Here is a 22,122-nt window from a genome sequence, read left to right as displayed (position 1 = left end):
AATATTTTCCCCAGTTTTGAACTGTAAAACTTTCAATCGCCTGTTCTGAAAGCTTAAAAAGTTTCGACATATCAATATCCCCAGTTACGTTGCGATGTGGAATGAAACTTTTCACTTCTGCCCAAACATACTCAATAGCATTAATATTGCAATGATATGGTGGTAGCCTCAAAGCTAGAAATCCATGCTCTTCGAGCATCGTGTCAAATTTAAATAGTTTAGTTGTGGGTGAGTTTCTTTTGACCAAATTAAGCAATTCAATTTTTTGCATATCTGGGGAATGAGATGTTATTTGCAGAGGGCCAATCCATAAGATCTTGCTTCTTATTAGATAAATTTGGAACTTTGTTTAATCGAATAGAGTGACATGAAGAGTTATCAATCATAACAACAGCATTTTTAGGAAGGTTTGGAATCAGTTTTTCTTCTGCCCACTTTTCAAAGATCGTAGAATTCATTTCCCCATGGTAATCTCCAGTAGTTGAATTGGCTTTGTATAGTAAGTTTGAATTCGGTAAAAAACCCATTTCTCCACCCGCACACAAAATTATTATGCACCGCGAGGCATTTCCAGTTTGTGGCACTCCACATTCTTTAGACTGCCAACATTTTCCATAAGTTAAATTACTATCAATCCAAGTTTCATCTAGATACACAATCGGTCTTTTCTCCTCCCTGAAACATCTTATCGCTCTCAAATACTGCGTTCTAGATAAAACAATGTCACTTTGCTCCATGATAAGTTTCCTTTTATTCTGGGACTTTTTAAAACAAAATCTGATTTCATGAAGTATTTTTCTTAAAGTTTCTATTTTCCAAGGAAAATTAATTTTTTCTTTAAGCACAGGAATCAATTTTGGAACAGTTGGCACTCTTTTCTCGACCATGTAAAAATTCGTGAATAGTTCTTATAACGTCTACATCAAAATCATTCAAAGCTACGGTTTCAATGGTTTTCTTTCTGTGGCGCTTTTTTTTTTTTTTTTTTTTTTTTTTTTTAGGAGATTTAAATTTTGGCTTACCTTCACCTTTTGATTCCCTACAAATTCTTTTAACAGTTGACCCCGATATGCCCGCAATTGCACTTGCCTGTTTTATGACTTGAGAAAGGGGAACAAGGAGACGGCCTTCTGACGATTCTTTTTCGCAGAATGTCAGCACATTATTCAATATTCTTTTGCAAGAGCTACTGAAACATTTAACAACAGAATTTGTTGACTGTACAGGATCCATCATACAAATTAATAATAAAAAAAATAATGCAAAACGCTTTGACAACAAAAATCAAGCTAGCACTAGTACAGCGACAGACAAGAAAGCACGTGATTTAGCATGTTGGTGACCAATTCGTACATCCTTCATTTCTTTCTCCCCTTCAGCATGAACGACTATTCTTGGCAAAATGCCAAGGAGAGACCTACAAATGGTGGGCGAACTATATATGCAAGCATACTTGAAAAGAGGTTGAGAAACGCTGTGAAAGAGAAACTCTGAGAACAAGCTGGTTCAGACCCAAAAAGAGGATGGCAAGATCAGATTTTCACATTACAACAAATACTTGAAAAATCATGGGATTATAGCAAAGATCTGTATGTAAGTTTTGTAGATATGGAAAAGGCATATGACAAGGTACCTCAGAGAAAAGCTTTTTTAAATAATACAACTAAATGGGATAAATGGAACATTATACACAGTAATATATAGTCTATATTTAAGTTGAAAGTCAGCAGTTAGATTTGGAGGAAATACAAGAATATGGTTATGAAGATGGTCAAGAAGACAGGGATGCAAGTTATCTCCACTCTTATTCATCTATATGGATCACATTATGAAATAAAATAGCATTAAATCTGATATTAGAATTGGAGATATCAAACTCAGCTATTTACTTTATGCAGATGAAGTACTCCTAAACACATCCAGTGTAAGTCTCCACCAACATCCACCAAAACCACCTCATCGTCCTCTTAAAAAACCAGGAGTCTGCAAAATCCATTGCTCTTGCGGGATTTGCTACGTAGGACAGACAGGAAGATCTGGAGAAATACGCATAGCTGAACACCAAAAAGACGCAATAAAAGAGAACAAAAAACGGCTCTTGCTTTCCATACCACTTCCACTGGACATGATGTACTCTGGCAAAAAACGATATCATACATAGAAAACAACAGTTATATAAGAAAATTTAAAGAAGCTGCTAATATGCTAAAAAACCCAACCCAATGCAATAAAAATCAAGGTTTAATTCTCCATCAAGTGTGGTCAGCTCTAATAAAAAAATCTACCTCAATCTGAGCTCGGACTGTATGAATGAGAACAAGCACACGTGACATCGTCCAGTATTGTTCAACGTCAATAACGTTATATATCTGCATTCTGTTATTTGAGTTGTTTTATGAATAGCCAGATGGTTATGATTTGTATTTATTAATTCTCTTGTTTAAACTTTAAGTTATACTATTTACCTCTGAAGATGTAAATTCTACGATTTACGAAACTTGTCGGGAACTATTATTTCAGTGTTTTATATAACTGAATAATAAAAAAATGTGGTGTAATCACCGAAATATGTCTTTTGAGCCAATTAGCCACAGAAGTTTACGCCTGCAGGTGCAACTCTTATTTTCTTTTTATCTCCACCTGAGTAAATTATTCTTACTTCATCACTATAAAAATCACCTATTCCTTCTCATCTGACTCCACAGAGCCCTTTTCCTTTGTCCATTTCTTGTTTGAAATTTTCTAATTTTCCACATCTGTTCATTGTTCTCACATTCCATGTTGCAATTTTGATTCTCTGACAATCTTTCATTTTCAGTTTGTTTACAGCTTGTTTTAAGTCACTTTTAAAGGTTTGATTGAGAGGAACATCAGCCCTTGAAGCATCCTTATTTCCTGATATTGTATCCATTCCAATGTGCACCTTCTTTTTCGTCTCTGTGCCAAGTTTTCATAAAGTTTTCATTTACCAGCCTATTCAGCTACCAGCCATTTTAATCACAATTACCTCTTTTTTCCATGTTTGCATTGCAGAAGACTCCAACAATGGAGCTTAGTAGTTCTACACCTTCTGTGAGATTGACATGCAGCACAATGCCGCCTTGCCAAAGCAGTGTGTGCATAAAGTCACGTAACCATGCACAGGGTGACTGCAAAATTGCTACCAGTTAAGATTTTTTAAATTAAGTCACTTTTTAAAATCGCCCTATAGTGAAAACACATAAAGTGAGATCACGTGTAAAGAGGGATACCTGTATATTGATAAACTATGTGTGAGGAGTAATAACGAAGAGTAGATTTGTTTGATTTTGACTTGAAAAATTTTGTGTGATGCAATGCTGTGTAGAATATTTTACATTAACAGATGTGAACAGCTTATGGGAAAAGGAGACAATGGTGCTAGAATTTGCCAGAAATATGTAATAATTAAGCAGAGGGAGGAGCACAAAATGCTGAATGCGAATGGAAATTCAATCATCATCGTCATCAAATTCCTGACATGTACCCTCAAGGGGGTGTACAGGATATGATAGTACTACATGAAAAATTTACATCATTACTAACTTCCTATCTACAATTTTCCTCCAAATCAGCCTGTTACTTGTCAAGACTCCAACATTATCAGATCTTATGTTTCCATCGTCTAAGGCACTTTGTACCGTATCAATCCACCTATATCTTGGTCTTCCTCTGGTCGTTTTCCTGCCAATCTGGCAGAGAACACTTGTTTTGCTAATCTTTCTTCGCCCATTCTGTTTAAGTGACCATACCACCTGAGATTAGCTCTGCTAATGCATTCTTGGATGCTGACAATGTCAAGTTCTTTCCTAATATCCTTGTTTTTAATATGATATTGCCATTAATGCCATCTGTTCACGCCTATAATCTTTCTCAGGACTCTTATATCTGTGGTTTCTAGTCTTTGGTCAAGTGTTTTACTTCTGACCCAGCTCTCAGATCCATAAGTTAAAACTGGTTTGAACACTGTCTTGTATACAGCTAATTTAGTGTTCCGACTAATTCCTCTCTTATTCCATATGAATTTATTCAATTGACTTCCTACCATACCAGCTTTGTTGATTCTTTGTCTATTTCCATATTTAATTTACCATCTTCACTAAAAATCGTGCCTAAGTAGCTGAAATGTTTTACTTGTTTCACAGGTTCCCCGTTCACAACACAGTTGACATTTTCAACAATTCTACCTATTTTCATTGTCTTTATCTTTTTAATGCTGACCTTCATACCATATCTATTACAACAGTTATTCAATTTAGTCAGGGAATCTTGCAAAATTGTAGCAGATTTATTTAGAAGTATAACATCGTCTGCATAAAGCAAAGAGCTGACATTAACATCTCCAATTTTGATATCATGTTCAATACCACTTTCCTTCATAATGTGATCCATATAGATAATGAATAACAGAGGGAATAATGGACATCCTTATCTCACACCAGATTTAACATTAAACCATCTTCCTGTACTTCCTTCAATTCTAACTGCTGACTTACAACTCAAATAAAGACTAAGTATTGCTTGATATAATGCCCCATTGACACCATATAACTGTAGCGTATTGAATAGCTTCTCTCTTGGCACCTTGTCATATGCCTTTTCCAGATCAACAAAATTTAAACACTTAAAAATAGAGGGTGCTTAAGGGTCAAAGCTGTATAACTGAGAGGAGACCTCCACATAGCCTTTAAAGGAATGCAGAGAACCGACCAGGGCGTCTGACCTAACGTCCAATCCTCACCTTCTCGTGGTGCACCCTATTGGGTATCTACCTGGATACTAAACGAATGAGGATGGGCTGGCAATTTGGGATTTAGCTGACCAAATTATATTCTTATTGGCTTAAACCAATATACAAAATGATGGTACAACATGACAAACTTAAAAACTGAAATATGGAAATTCAAATGGGTGCAAATTAGATGATGTATGATACGTGATAAACATATCACGCCTGCATAACAGAATGCAAGTAACAATGGAAATATTAGAATGCAAGGAACTGATGCCGTGAAAGAGGTGAGAGTATGTGAGAAAGGAGATATGAAAGAAATAGGAAAAAAGAATAAATGCAACCTATTCCTAAAATGGAGAGAGAAACATTCATCATCAAACTGCAAACCCATTGCTCTCACCTTGTTCTAAAATAGTGGAGGTGCAGTTACAAGCCACTTCTTTACTACCCAGAAATTCAGTCATTCAATGATCAAATGGATTCTGTCATGATCCACAGAAAAATTCAGAAAAAACTCATGGACTTGATCTTGACATTTCCAATATTATTATTCCATCATCCATCCTGGATTGCCAGTCACTACATGTGAGAAAGAGTTCAGGCTTCAATATTAATCTGGAAGTGTCTCAGTGATGTGCTCTTTCAACTACCATCTTTTCTAGGATCTTCTCTCATTGACACATCTATCCATCACTAGCATTGACCAACTAATCCATGGTTTTGCTGATAACACATTCTATTCCACCTCATCCAGCTATCTTTTCATGAAGACAGAATGCATCTACCTTTGTCTTATACTCAATGTTACATGAAACATTTTCTGGTACATCCTTCACTTCTAACAGCTAACTTAAGTATGAACTATGTACTGCTCTATTTATCCCAATATAAATGTACCATTTTGAACAGCTTTTCTCTTAGCACATTTTCATACCTTTTCCAGATCTGTAAAACTTAAACACTGATCATTGTTATTTTCCTATGATCTCTTGATTATTTGTCTTAAAGTAAGAATCTGATCTGCAATTCCCATGTAGCATGAACCAGTTTGTTATTCCTCAAGTTTTTCTTATACAATGTTTTACCCTCTCTTCACTGTTGTATAACTTACACTCAATAGAGAAATTTCTTTGTAATTCTTTTACTCAGATCTATTACCCTTTCCACAGATGGAGTTATAATAAATCTATCCCAATCATCTGAAATTTGACTTTCTGAATTATGCAGTGGAGAATTTCCATATTTGAGCATTCTAGTTAAAAATTTACTCCAGCAGCATTTTCATATTTCAGGTTTCTGATAGCTTTTTCTATCTCAAATATTGACATGCAGTCTTGATTGCATTCCTCTTGAATATTTTCTGACAGTGTTCTGTCAATGCTAGTTTTATTTAACAATCTTTCAAACTCCAGATACCTAGAATACTTTTACTTTGTTTCTGTACGATCTTTATCATCTCTGATTCCTTTTACAATACTGTTTTCTCTATTTCTTAGCATGGTGGAAAATATTCTGGTGGCTATTTAAGAAGATACATTTTAAAAGATTTAATTAAAATATTATTATTAATATTTGTGACACCTCCAAGGAGTCCGAAGACTCATCGCGGGAGGACACCTATTGAACAACTCTCTGTCTCCACTACTACACAGAACCTCTACTACCAATCACCTAGATCAATGCCATCCACTGCCTACAACCACCATCACCACCACCGCTAGTATTTTTTGTCTGTAAATTGCGTGTGTTCTGAAGGGCCGATTTTTCTGTATGCAGGATAAAAAAACTGAGTTTCCGGGAGAAAAATCCCTGCTACCTCCGTATTAGATCAGCTAACTCACCTTCAATTGAAAAAGTCCATATAAAGATTCCTCCCGTCATGACGAGAATCGAACTTAGGCCTTTTCTAATCGAAGGGCACAACGTACAGTCGTTCTTCCAATTGCACTATGGCAGTGCTAATAAATATCCATTTATCTTCTATCTTATTTAAAAAATATCCATTTATCTTCTATCTTATCAAAGTCTTCTCATGAATTTTTTAACTACAGGTAACCCTCGTATAACGCAGTACTTATACAATGCAGTTTCAATATAATGCAGTCTAAATTGTAGTATCCCTTGTTGAACGGGGTACTTATGCAACGTGGTTTCGATATAAGACAGTCTACAAACTGTAGTAACCCTTCATCTTTTCATATATTTTTCAACGTTCAAATCAAATTTAAAAAACAAATTTTATCTTCGTTAAATTTGCATCTGCCTGTATCGCGCATGTAGTTATAAGTAGCAAATTTATATTAGGGGAAATACCCTTTAGCATGCATGTACATCAATTGTTTGCCGTATAAAAGTGTTTACTGTTGAAAATTGTCTTCGTTTTTTGCCAGGAAAGCAAATTAAAAATCATAAATGTGTTAATCTCAAGCTGAGGACTTCATTTTTTGATCAGTTACATACAATATGAAATGCTTTTTTTTTATGTAAAAAATTTATTTTTATAGTAACAGCCACTTAGGGTGCTTTTGAGATATGATTGAAAATGAAATTAGTGAATTAATTGATGGGGAAATAGATTTAAATGAGGAGGAACTGGTACAATTAATAGATGACATTGAACCAAATGGCAGGGAAAGTTCTGCCGAAGATTGTGATTGATCCGTTAAAGAAATTAGCAGAAGGATTGAACTTGGCAAGAAAGTTATTTTATGGATAATGATCCCTCAATGGAGCGCTCCGGAAAATTCACGAGACAATTGGATATTTGTTTAGTTCTGTATTATGAACTCAATAAAAAAATTGCAGTATAGTGGTAAGCAAGATCTTATTACTGACTTCTTGATAACTAAATCAGCTTAAGCATGCGATGAGAATTATACAGGTGATGTCCAAGAGATTTCAAGTGATGACGACGTCCGGCCACTCGTAAAGAAAGAACATCTATGAAATGTTCGTTTTAAGGACAGTGATGACGATTAAATTATGCACTTTATTTTATTTTGCCTAAAACATTGTTGCATTATGGGCTATGAAGTTTACGTACAATTTATAATTTTATACTATGTATTTGTTTCATAGTTTATATGTTTTCTTAACTTATATGAATTACTTGAATTAAATAAAAATATATTTTTGTTGGATATGCCATTGTTTATATAATCTTAAAAAAAAAAAAAAACGATTTCAGAACCTAACCCTACTTTTTCTATGTGATCTGAGTCTCGCATAATGCAATTTATATAACGCAGCATTTCTATGGAACCTAACATCTGCATTATACGAGGGTTATTTGTACTATTACATACAGCTGAGTTTTCCTAGTTTTTCTGCGGTCTCTGAGGCCACCTGCCAATTTATATGCCAGAAACTTTCAATATGACTTTTTTTTTTTTTTTTATCCTTGCATACAACACTACATGCCTGGCTGAACAATGTTTTCTTTAGATTTTCCAGCGAGCCTCAAAATTCCAAAATTCAGTTCTACTATATCCTGAACTAGATATAGTGCAAAGATATCGTTATCAATGATAACATAGTGAATAAGACTTTCTTTTTACATGCCAGCCTGGCTGGCCGAATGGTTAGTATATCCGCACTACAGCCAAAAGGCTGTGGGTTCGAATCCCGCCGTGGGCACGGATGTTTGTGATTGTCTTTGGAAATACTAGTGGTGGTCGGCAGTAGATGGAGTTCGTGTAGTTATGGTCAATTGGTGTATTGAGTAGCGGAGATAGAGCAGGTGCCCTCCCTCGATGAGTCTTTGGACTCCCTAGAGATGTCTAATAATAATGTTTTGTGGCAGGACAAGCTTTTCCATGTCATGTCAGCTGCCTTCTCTACTGACTTGAAAAACTCCTACTTCTACCTTTGTAGAACCCTCTGTGGGAACACAAACACAAATAATTCTCATTATTCAATTTCCTATTTTAAAATCTGCCCACATAATTTCACTTGAGATCAGCTGTTAGTCAAGAAATTTATCTTCATGACGAATATACAGCTGTTCATTCCTGTCCCTTTTTACTACTGCCTGAGTATAACATCTTAGTTATTATTTAGCAGCATCTTACCTGTTTTAGATATCTTCATTTCAGAAACACCAATTATGTCAACATGAATGACACTTCCCTAATTCTTCTAATTTCCATTTTTTCACTCCCCTCCCTCCAGTGATAGTTATTATTATACAGGCAGCTCCATTGAGTCTGAAAGCTCATTGCAGGAGACCCAATCTATCCACACAATCTATTATAACTTTCCTTGAACCCATTAACAGACAAAGCACTCACAACTAACTCAAGCAACCCATTCCACTCATTCACCACTCTCCAAGCAAAAAATTAAAAATTCCTCACACCCCTAATAACCACACCTTTATTCAACTGCCAGGGTTAACCCCCTTGTACTGGTCTCTATAGCCAAGTGCTGAAACATTTCCCCCTGCATCAATCCTATAAAACTGTTTAAGCAACTTAAATGTTTCTATCATACACCTCTTTTTCTCCTATCAACCAACTTCTGCAATCTGCACATCCTCAATCTATCCTCACAAGGAAACATTCCACAGATCACTCACCATCTCGGTCTCTTGCCGTTGAATCTTCTCCACCACTTTCTCATCCCCAAGAAAGCCAGGACACAAGACCTAATCACAGTAATCCACAAGTGAATGCATCAAGAGTAATAACAATTTCCTTATCTCTACTTGTGAGTTCTTCAATAGCCAAATAATCTCATGAATGACCTGAGCAATTTGTCTTATAAACTTTTAACTTTTTAGGGTTGGTGTCTACCACCAACCCTAAATCTCTACCTTCAACTATTTCCTGGAGTACAGTATCAATGTGATACACAGCTTGTAATCTATTTTTCCCAAAATGCATAACTTTACATTGCTCCACATTAAACTGACACCCATTATCTTTTGCTCGTACTGATAGACTATTTAAATCGTCCTGCAAGCTCTCAACACACCTTGAATAACTATTACTCTACCTAATTTCACATCATCATCATCAAAGTAACTGAATATTTCCTCTCAGGTTATTTTCTATATCATTTATGTACAAATTAAACAGCAATGATCCCAGCACTAAACCTTGTGGCACACCACTAGTCACCTGTTTTCACCTTGATTCTGCCCCTTTAATATCTGTCCAGCAGCCACCCTCTTAACCACTTATGTTTTCATAGTTCTCGTGTGATGTTTATCTCCAATTCTGCTGTAGGTGCATTTGTCCTAGTAGCTGACCTAAGAGTTTGCTCCAATTCCCTGACAAAAACAATGGGTAAATTATTTAATTGGACAATGCTTCAGCTGGCATGACATTATTTTTGTTTGTGGTTTAAATTAATACAGAATTACTGCCAGCTCATGCTCCTCACTGGTTAATTATCCCAGTGGATATCTTATAATGAGATGCACCATGAGAGGAGGACTGGACACTGGGATAGAAGCCCTAGTTGGTACTCTCATTTCTTTCAAACTTCATGGATGTCTTCTCCCAATCATCAAACTTTGATCCTTAACTCATCATCATCATCATCATACGTATCAAGGATTTAGGCCTAGCATGGCCTGTTCCGGCTTAGAAGTCATCGTTGAATTGTTTAAAAGGACGTCCTGGTTTTCTTTTTCCTAGTGGCTTGTACTTTAAGGCTTGTTTTGGTAATCATTCTGTTTTCATTCTTTGAACGTGTTCCATCCATTTATGTTTATATTTTTTAATTTTTTCTATTACTGGTTCTTGGTTTAATTCTTTCATAATATCTTCGTTTCTTTTGTGATCAAATAGGGTATACTTTGCAGTTTTTCTCATAAACTTCATTTCTGCTGTTGTTAATCTTTGTTTGTCTTTTTTTTTTTTATTGTCCAGATTTCACTTCCATACATTAAGACCAGTAAGGCTAATGTATTATATACCTTTAGCCTGGTTTCTTTTTGAACTAGGTTTGGTTTAAATATAGAGTTAATTACACCTGTTATTTTTAAATATTTTGCAATTTTTACGTTTATATCTTTTTCATTTTCATATGTGATCATACATCCTAGGTAGTTAAATGAATTCACCTGTTCTAAGATCTTGTTATCTATTACTATTTTAGTTCTTGCTGGATCTTATCCTTTAAAGGCCATAGTTTTTGATTTTTCCATTGATATTATCATACCATTATCTTTGGATATCTCATTTAGATTTAAAATTGCTTTCTGTAAGTTATCTTCAAAATTCGTAATTATTATTTGGTCATCTGCAAAGAGGAGAGTGTTTAAGTTAACTGTAGGTGAAAGTTTAATTCCTTGATGTAAATTTTTATTCCATTTTATTATTATTTCATTTAAGTAGATATTAAAAAGAGTTGCTGAGAGGGGACATCCCTGTCGGACCCCTTGGTTTATCTCTCTTGTATATGATAGCTCGTGATTTAAACTTATTTGTATTTGATTATTTTCATATATACTTGTGATAGCTTTTAGGATATTATTTGGTATTTGTCTTTCTTTTAATATGTTAAATAATATGTTTCTTTTAACTTTGTCAAATGCTTTTTCAAAGTCAATAAATGCAATATGTGTTTCTAAATTATATTCTCTTCTTTTCTCTATTATTAATTTTAGGCAAAAGGCTGGGTCTATACATGATCATCCTTTTCTAAATCCATTCTGTACCTCTAGAATAAAGTTTTCGGAATATTTCATTAGTTTGTTATTTAAGATTCTGCTATATATTTTGTAACAGGAATTTAGTATACTGATACCTCTATAGTTTTTAGGGTCATCTCTATTACCTTTCTTAAAGATAGGCATCACAATTGAATTTTTCCATTCTATTGGGGGGGGGGGGATACCAGTTGAGTAAATTTTATTTAAAAATAATAAGAGTCTTTCTTTGAATCTTGTTCCTGCATATTTATATAGTTCTGAACCTAGTTTATCTTCTCCAGGTGATTTTCCGTTTCTTGTTTCTTTCAGGCTGATTTCTAATTCTTCTTCAGTTATTTCCTTTTCATTTTCGTTAATTGTTTGCCAGTTGTCTTTTTTAAAATATTTGTCTGTCCACAGTTCTGTGTAGTAATTTAGAAATTCTTCTAATTTCAATTCAGTGTTTAATTTTATGTTTTCTTTGGTATCTGCATTTAGGTGTTTCAAAATCTTATATACATTGGGTCTTATTTTATATAAATCATGTTCTAAATTAGAAACAAATTTATTCCATGATTCTCTCGTCTTTTTCTGACTTCTCTTTTGATCCTTAACTGACCCACTTAAAACATATGACACGGTTCTGTATTTGCATATATCTCTATTTGACATTACTTCTTAAAGCAATTCTGCTGAGGAAGTGCTTTTGAAGACCACATTAATATCAATATTTTGTCAGGGGAACCTCTGTACTAAACCTGAGAAATGAAAACTGCTCAAACATTAGAACAATTTAATTCGATCATCTCATAACAGAAAACTATTTTTTTGCTGTTTATTTATGTTTCCAATCTTGGAATATATACTCATATATGAAAAATAGTCCGTGCAGTTAGCCTAATGGCTGTGCGCTTCACAACCATATGCCTGGGAAGGAGTGTCCTAGATTCGATTCCTATCGGTGACAAGAGGAGCTGAAGGATCTTTTTCAGCCATAGCCAAGTTAGCCGGTCTTGGGTGTGGACAGTAGAGTTTTTCCCCCAGTTTATCCTGGGTTTTTCATCCTGCAAAGCAGGCAAACCGACCTTGAGAACTCAGACACATCTCAAGGCAAACCGGCCTTGAGACATAGGATACACTGGGGCGTAGGGCTGACCACCTTATCGTGTGAACGGTTTGAGGTCCGATGATTAATAAACCCTCGACACCACAAGGTAAAAGTGGGAAGAAAAAGGAAGATGAGATGAGATATGAAAAATAAAATTCTCAGTTATATGCCAAATACAGTTTTACAGTGCAAATATCTAATCAATAATTTGGTCAAATTTTTATAAGTATCAACTAACTGCCTTCCATCATAACAGCCATATATTTGTATACACACAGACTTAATATATTTATATTTCCTACCATTGGAAAGTGCAAACTGAAGTTCTTTTGTTGATATAGAACCACTTCTGTCTGTGTCAACCCTGCAAATAAGAAATCAATTAAAACTACCACTTTAAATCACACCATCAACAGAACAGGTTTGCTTAAAAATCAGGCATTCCTAGATAAAGGAATATATAGCAAATGGTATAAATTTATTCCAGGTGTTCCACAATGTAACAACATAATGACAATGTATAAGTTATTGTAAGTTATCTGTTTCACTTTATTAATCAAATTCCATATACCATCAATACCATAATTAAGTTTACAGTATTACGATCCTTCTATGAACAATTATTACTATTTGACACTTCCAAGGAGTTCCAGGACTCATCTGGGAGGGTCATTTCCCCAACTCCATATAGCCCACTATATAACACTACTTAATTCTCTTTCCACACACATATCATCCACACACACACACACACACACACACACACACACACACACACACACACACACACACACACACACCATCTATCACCCACTAAGAGTATTTTTGTTTGTAAATTGTGTAAATTGATTTGACTGTGTGAGATGAAAAACCAGAATTTCTGGTAGAAAATCCTGCTACCTCACCTTCAAATGAAAAAAGCCTACATAAAGATTTCTCTCATTAGGACTAGAGGTGAACTCTGATCTTTTCCAACTGAGAGGTGCAATGTTCCATTATTCCAAATGCACAATGAAGGCACTTTTCTTCCAGATTAGTTTTATTTATCAGGACTCCAATACTGTCAAAAGTAACTTTAATAAATGCAAAATTCATACAGATTCATAAGGGATATATTTGTGAACATTTTTCAACCACAATCCAGTATACTTGGATAGGTTTTTAGCAAATTATAACTTAAAAATACTAGTATTATTCTTTCACATCAAGATATATTATCTCAGTCTAGCATGAAAGCGAAAGCACAGTACCAACAGAATTAGACAATTTGTAATCATTATGCACCAGATTATGTAATTAATACACCACTTGCAGAACTAATGTGCTATAAGTTTACAATCTTTCATAAGTGGAAGTGTCACGAATAAAATAAGCAGAAAGGCCTATTATTAGCAGCACTACACTTTGCTTTGTGGGCTGCTATTACATGACACCTCAGGACTCACTGCAGTAGGACACTCTAGACTACAAAACACTAAATGATCCAGCATTTGCATTGCACCATTTACTACACACATTACACCATATCTTGTTAAATGCATAATCTAACCAATATGCCTGTTTTGTGGGAAGAAAAACTCTGCTACCTCCATGAGAGATGAGTCTTTGACTCCATGAGGTCTTGGGGTAATAATAATAATGGCTAACTCACCTTTAATTGAAAAGGCCCATATAAAGATTCCTCATTCGTGACAAGAATTGAACCTGGATCTGTTCTAACTAAAAGAAAAGTGTCCAGCTGTTTTTCCAATGATATATAAAGAGTAGGGCTATATGCTGATTTTATTTATATATTCATCATTCATTAAATAATAACTGTTCAGAAATGCTGACTAGTTAAGTCATGTGATAGTTTTGGCAGGGAGGATCGAGTTTTGGATTTGGTTATAGCAGTACAGGATCTGATTGCAACTCAAATGTCATACTTGCTCCCACTTGGTCTTGGTTAGAGTGACCATGTACTCCTGATTTGGAGAATGAATAGGCATGCATAAGTATCAAGAAGGAAGGAAGAAATTTATGTAAATTATAAGACAGGTGACTATAACAGACTTCCAAACTCGAATGGAGCACTCTAACATATGTAAGAATTTGAAGGAAGAAAGGTTTGTACATGGAGCAAGTTAAGAAATATTTTTTAATAACAATGGTGGATTGCATACCTATGAAGAGAAAGTGATCTGAAGTAAATAGATGACTAGGGAAATTAAACAAGAATTGCAGATGCTGAAAAAAAAAAAAAAAAAGAGAGAGAGAGAGAGAGAGAGAGATAGGAAAAGCATTTAAAGAAAGGTGGGAAAAAAGTTCAATTAAGAACAGAAGATTCATAAGTAAAAATTTACACGTATATCACAGTAGTTACATTTTAATAATAGTAGATATTTCGTCTTAAGTATCTTAAGACATCATCAGTGCAGTTATTACAAACAATACTAGGAATTATACTCAAAGGAACCAAGGTTCCCTTGAACGCATGTGTACATGTGTCAATTTTTAGTTATGAATACTCCACAGGTTTCACTATATAATAGAACAGAAGATTCAAGCTAGGATGATGACAAAGATGACAAGATGACTAGTATAGTAGGGAGAGAAAGAATATGAAAGGAGACTAGCACTGGGATTCATGGAGAATCCTAAGAAGTTGTTTTACTATATGGCCAGTACGAAGAGAAATTATCATGGATGTTGACCATGCTGGATTGAGATGGTAGCAGGGTGACTAATGATGATGATGTAGACTAATGATCACTTGATTTGAGTGTTTCATGCCGATTTTCATAGTTTCATTGGACAAATTTTCATCACTGAGAAGTGCAGTTACAGTACAGCATCAGACGCTGTACTGTCACTGCACTTCTCAGTCATGCATCGCAAAAATCCTTGCCATGTGGTCCTGGCAAGGATTTTTCTCATACGCTTTTCTGCAGGCATGAACTCTGAAGATGAATCATTCCGAACACCAACTCCATGTCATTGATAGCCTACCACTACCTAATTTTCCAGGAACGTTATGAGAGATTTCTTCTGTCGATGCTCTTTAAAAGTTCTCCCAATTCTTTCTAGCACCATCTAGAGAGAGAGAGAGAGAGAGAGAGAATGAAGAATAGAGGATTACAAGAATGAAGAGGACGTATTCTGAATACGGAGTCCTCTAGAAGTAAGGCAGTGGAACCAGATGAGATTATGCCAAGTGTTTTAAGAGAATGTGCTAAGGAAATGGCTGTGGCAATGACCTGGTTGTGTAACAAAAGTCTTGAAATGGAGGTGAGTTCCTGAGGAGTGGAAAAAGAGTAAGATAGTGTCATAGCATAAATGAATTGGAAATTGGCTTTCTGACAGATACCACACACACTTGCTAACCTGGTTGGCTGAGTGGCTAGCATATCTGCTCTAGAGCAGAGAGGCTGCAGGTTCAAATCCTGCCAAGGGCATGGATGTTTGTGACTGTCCTACTAACCAATTACCATATGTACTGCTATGATCTGTGTCCTAGCATGGGGGGAGGGGGGGAGAGTGAGAGTTGTATATGGATGAGCAGCATCAGACAGTAGGTGGATTATAAATGGAGTTCCCCAGGGTTCAGTACTGAGACCACTCATATTTATGTTTAGTGGAGAACACACACATCTAGAGATAATAGTTACCAACTAAATTTACTTAGCAAATAAGTTACTAAGTCAACATTTTGTCTTGGTTACCTAGGCATCTTCGTGGACACAAAGAATTACAACTAAGCACAGGCACATTAGTAAGAAGGCAAACATAGGCAAAGCATGAAAGGTTGGATCCTACAGTCCTAATTGGCACCCTCTGTGGTTTCAGGAATGGAATCTTGCCGAAGATCTCCAGATTTTGGGATAATAGGCAGTTGAATTTATTCAGATTTGGTGAATGTTGAAATCTGAACAAATTTGGTTGCCTCATTTTGCCAAAAATCTAGGAGACCATTACACTAAGACCCCCACCCACAGAGGGTGCCAGTTAGAACTGGAGGATCCCACTTTCCATACTTAGCCTGTGTACCTTCCTTTCTTCCTGCTAGTGTGCCTATGTTACATTACAACACATGCTGTGTTGTAATTCTTTGTGTCAATGAAAATACTTTGGTGACCAAGAGGAAAAAAATTGGTTTAATAACTTCAGCTAATATATTTATTTAGTTTTTAAATATCCATACCAAAGTACTGTTCAATCCGTCAGTGATATTGTCAATGGATTACAGGGAGATATTCAGTTGTTTGCAGATGATGCAAAGCTTAGGAGGGCTATTAGTAATAGTGCTTATGCTGCAGTTCTTCAAGAGGATTTGAATAAAATGGAAAGGTGGATGGAGATGTCAATTTAATGAAATTAAATGTAAGGTTTTCAAATTTGGGATCCACAAGTGGGATACTTGATACTCACTTGGAGTTATGTTGGAGGAAGTGAAGGAAGCGAAGATTTGGGGTGACTAGTTTGAAATTTCAAGTTCAGAAGACATATTGCAAAGCATGTAAACAAAACTCAATACTAGCAGAGATAAAAAGGTAGTGGTCCCACCATATACAGCCCAATAGACCACATCTGGATTAATGCATTCAGATTTAGTCATTTAAATTTCAATATAGATGAAATTATCCAGGAGAGAGTAGAGAGGTAGATAACAAAAATGATATTAGGGGTGTACAATGTTGGTTAAGAGACCAGACTGATGAGAGCATGCAAATTGCAGTGTGGTAGACAGGATATGTACGGAAGGAGGGGATATGATTGGGACAATTAACAGGCGAGAGGTATTATTATTATTACATGACACCTCCAGGGAGTCTGTAGACTCATTGAGGGAGAGCACCTATTCTACAACTCTCCATTTCTACCACTAAATCACCAACCACAATGAACTGCCATTACTATCATAATCTACACCAACACCATCTACTGCCCACTGCCACTAGAATTTTTTATCTGTAAATTGAGGAGATCGACTAACTCACCTTCAATTGAAAAAAAACTGATATAAAGATTCCTTTCATTACAATGAAAGAATCGAACTTCTTTCCAATCGAAGGGCACAATAAACCGTCATTCTTCCAATTGCACTACAGAGGTGCATTGGGAACGGAACGGATTTACCAGAAGATTTTTTTATATGGCAGAAGGACTATCCCTGGAGGCTATAAAAAGGAAGTAGTGAATAAGAAGGTAAGAAGTGTGTTTTTTGCAAGAAGAGTGGCTATCTACATTTTCACTACCCTCTCGTGGAACATATTGCATGAGAGGACGGTGAAAGTACATATAGTTAATGAATAAAGGAGAGGTTTGAAAGACTTATCTAAAGCAGATCTTCAAATGATGAGTCTAGAGACTCCATGGAAATCTGGAATAATGATGATGATAATTATTAATAAGAAATCAACCTATCATACTGAACTTTAAATTCATTCCCACTTCTAGCAATCGCAACACATCCTGGCAGTGCACTCCACACACCATTCTCTCCATGTAAAACGCCCACTCTTTTCACCCTTTACCATACCTTTACACAACATCTCCTGCGCAAATTTGTTCATGCTTTACTTGCACTAACAAGACAAAAAATTACTACAATAAAGAGCCAAGAGGCTATTTTTTTCGGCAACGTAAATTAAATTAAGGGGATAATAAATCCTTCATTATTTCAAAGCCGAATAAGAAACATGAAGATCGAAATCTAAGCGTTTCATGCCGAAGAACTTCCGGCGAGTCCAAGCGTAAGTCAACACCTGGTAGTACAACACTAGAGCAACTCAGAGCAAAGATGGAGCAAGTTCTGATCACTGTCCTTAATATTTTCTCATAATGTAAAACGCAGCTCCTAGGAGATGTATTACTGTTTTACATTATGAGGAAAGGTCACTAACCAGACCGGTTTCGACCTTTATTGAGGTCTCATTAGTGAGTAGGTAGACCTGGATAATACCAAGGTATTATCCTTGGCATTATTCGGCTTTGAAATAATGAAGGATTTATTATCCCCTTAACTTAAGACAAAAAATTATTTACTTTAAGAAAGAATTAAAGAGCCTAAGTTCAATTATCATTATGAGAGGAATCTTTATATGGGCTTTTTCATTAGAAATTCAGTAAGCTGATCTCATATTTAAATAGGTTTTTTTTTCCCTCTTGGAAATTCAGGTTTTTCATCCCGCATACAGGCAAATTGGCCTTCAGAACACACACAATTTGCAGACAAAAAAAACAAAAAGGTGATGATGGGCAGTAGATGGCATGGTGGTGATGATGGGCAATATGATGGTAGTTGTGTTTAGTAGTAAAGGAGACATGTAGCAGAGTGGAGTAGACTGCCCTCCAGCAATGAGCCCTTGGCTACCTGGAGGTGTCACATAATAATAATAATAATAATATGCAACTATTATTAAGAGCCTGTGCAGCTCAGTAGAAGTGGCGTTTGCACCCTACAGCACTTGACCGCACGAAGAAAGGATTTGGTGGTTCAAATCTAGTCACCGACTAGAGGAAATTTTTCTAAGCCTTTTTTCGACCGGTTCCCGAGTTAGTCGATCTCTGGCATGGGCTAGCAGGTTTTTTCTCCCAGAAACTCTGGTTTTTCGTCCCGTAAACTCAAGAAAATCAACCGCCGAACCCACACTATTTTCAGACATTAAAATTATTGTGTTAGGGACCACGAGACGGCACTAGCTTGCCGCCTTCTTCACTGCATACCAATGAATCAGTGATAGCCTTGGGCCAGCTATCTCTCTGATTGGCTACCAGTGGAGATTGAACTGCCCACTCAGTCTCCAAACGTTAGATAGGGTAAACGGCCTCGCCTACTCCCTATACGGGAACAAATAGGCGTTAGCTGATTTTTTTTTTGCTGATTACAACTATTATTTTAAACTCTAAAAAACAATGGTCTGAAAATCTTGTGTTGCTACTCAATTAGATTTTATAAAACAGCTGTACATTTATTTTCAAAATAATTAATAAAAAATACACTTTACTAATGAATGCTAGATATATCCTTTTTATCTATCTGATTTTTATGCACTATAATCAAAACATATATACCAGAGCTCTTTCTGGTAATTTTAAATGCTGTTTAAAGTTATAAGATACTTTGTTCTGAAGGCAGAAAAAAATGAAATATTAATTTTTATTTTCATGTCTAATCTCATTCTCTTCTTCAGAACAAAGTATCTTGTCATTTTAAAAGAAAGTTACCATAAAATATATGTAACTTTTATATGGCATATGTATAAATGTCAGTTAATTATGTCATTTTAGACTGGTCTATAAATATTGCAAAAGTGAAATGAAGTATTATTCTGAGGTTTTTTTTTTTTGTTTGTTTGTTTTTAATTTATAATGGTAATATATTGATATATTTATTTTCATTTTAGAAATATTACTTATGCAAAATGAAAATGCCCAACAATATGGAAATGTTTATTTCTATCCAGATATTTAAATTTTACTTCTCTCATTTGTATCTGAACAAGTGAATTTTTAAAATGTGTGAAAAATGAGAGAGAGAGAAGGGGGGGGGGCAATAAAATAGTTGTATTTCTAGTTTCTGGAACATTATGCAACAAATGTACATAATGCTTGTCAACAACACAAACAACAACAAAAAAAACTGTAGGGGGGGGACATAAAAGAAATACTATACCATACTATCTCAAGTTTCTGTATTGGTAGTTGTGTAATACTTTGTTTTGCCTTTAAATTTCCAGATATGTCTATTTTTATAACTTCAATAATTAATTATAATAGTACCCAGATCCCAGATGACCATATTTTAAAATCTTAAGATAAAGGATTATGAATTGAATTTATATATTCTGCAACTGTCCAGTCAAAATATTTTTATGGGTTTTTTTTTTTTTTATAATTCTTAAAATATGTTAGGTGTTGTGTTGCTAATATGAAAATCTGAAAAATCAAATGCTTTTATGAAAATATTTCTGCATCTCTCTGGTATGAGATTTTAGATTTAACAAATCCCACTATCAAAGTAACACTTTCCAGAACCTTCTCACTCCGTTTTCACAAAAATGTACAGCTGTTTTATAAAATCTGAACAACTGGCATAATTGTACCACATCCTCTCTCTTCCTCCTATCAACCTTTGCGCTATCCTAATTGGGTTATAATTTCCTTGAAGTCATCCCCTAATTGTTTACTGAATTAGAAATCTATATTTATGTCTGCTTCCAGCTCCTTGGGGATTTTGCTTACCAGGCTGTTTTTATGTTTTTAAACGTCAATCGACCTGCACTGTTAATATTCTACCTAGGGTGTATGGTTGGGTTCTATTTCTAAATGTTATCCCAATTACATCGCACTCATTCTGAAGTCCTGTTTAGTTTATATCCAACCTCGAATTTTTGCAAAGGATTTTTTTTGTTTGGAACACAGATATGTACAAAAATTAACACAATACAGTAAATGTTGGAAACAAATGATAAATTTCTCACCTTGAAAATAAATCCCATAGAAAACCTCTGTCGACCATATTAACAGGCGGTGCTGCCATATTTTATGATAGTTGTTTTCCAAATCGTTTGTAAAAAAAACCTATACTCGATACCTAAAAACGGGTGAGAGTACCGACTTACAACAAACAAACGTCAACTTAATAACATGGACTGACTCAACCGCCACACGTCATGATTCATGAGTTGATTCAGGAAAGAGGAATTATCACATTTACGTCATCCCTTTTCCCCTACAGATCGGTTTTAGATAATTAGAGTGGCATGTTCAGGGAGAGGAAATTATTTCCTCTCCGACTCCACTTAACCAGAATATTAAAAAAATTAAGATTTTTTTTCTACTTAATTCCATTAGATTTGTTATACAGTGTATATTTTTTTTATACTGTAGACATAGCGCAATTGGAAGAACAAACGCACATTAGATTCTGCGATTAGAAAGACTTGAGTTCAATTCTCATCATGACGCAAGAAACCTTTTTTCAATTGAGTCAGCCGATTTCCTACGGGTTAGCAGGGATTTCATCCCTCATACAGGAAAATCGGCCAAGAGTAAACGCAATTTACAGACAAAAAAAAAATTCCTGATGGTGGCGTTGGTGAGCAGTAGAGAGGGTTGTGTGTAGTTAGAGCAGTGTTTCCCAAATTGTGGTCCGCGAACCCCGGGGATAAGCGAGTAATTCAAAGGGGGTTCGCGGGATAGTTTATTTTCATTAAACTTTATCTTATCATGTTGCTCACATCTGTTGTTCACACCTGGCCTAATTGATATGTTCATGTTATTCTTCCAAATATCTCCATTTATAACAGTATTGCATTGTCATAAAGGACACATTTAGTGTTGTAAAATTGTAATTTATTACTTCTTCTTTATGATATGCAAAATATAAAAAAAATTTCCATTTTGGATTTTATGGGGGTCGCGGTGAATTACCCTTCGCTACAGGGGGTCCGCGACATATCAACATTCGCTGAAGGGGGTTCGCGACATCAAAAAGGTTGGGAAAGACTGAGTTAGAGGATTAAGTAGCGGAGGGGATGAGTGTGTGTGTGTGTGTGTGTGTGTGTGTGTGTGTGTGTGTGTGTGTGTGTGTGTGTGTGTAGTGGAATAAAATGCCCTCCTACAATTCTGATAGCCGTC

At 35.4% G+C, this 22,122-nt stretch overlaps 1 protein-coding gene across 2 annotated transcripts in view; it reads right to left on the bottom strand.

Annotated features, from left to right (window-relative positions):
• Positions 1 to 21,200, bottom strand: part of Alg-2 (Apoptosis-linked gene-2) — a 72,353-nt gene extending 51,153 nt beyond the window's left edge. Inside the window, exons 1-2 of one of the 2 annotated variants that reach the window (XM_090401181.1) lie at positions 20,964 to 21,200; positions 12,804 to 12,865 (exon numbers count right to left, since the gene is read on the bottom strand). In XM_090401181.1, the coding sequence (XP_090257307.1) occupies positions 12,804 to 12,865; positions 20,964 to 21,022 (121 nt within the window). In that variant the 5' untranslated portion in view covers positions 21,023 to 21,200. The remainder of the gene's footprint in view (positions 1 to 12,803; positions 12,866 to 20,963) is intronic. The other variant, XM_090401180.1, reaches the window with a different exon arrangement.
• Positions 21,201 to 22,122: the final 922 nt, after the last annotated feature.

This window comes from Typopeltis vanoorti, chromosome 12 (assembly GCF_054136105.1).
Source record: "Typopeltis vanoorti isolate ZY-2024b chromosome 12, IOZ_Tvanoo_1.0, whole genome shotgun sequence".
NCBI classification, from domain to species: Eukaryota; Metazoa; Arthropoda; class Arachnida; order Uropygi; family Thelyphonidae; genus Typopeltis; species Typopeltis vanoorti.
Note: the sequence above shows the minus strand (reverse complement) of the source record. Positions and strands in the feature narration are given on the sequence as shown.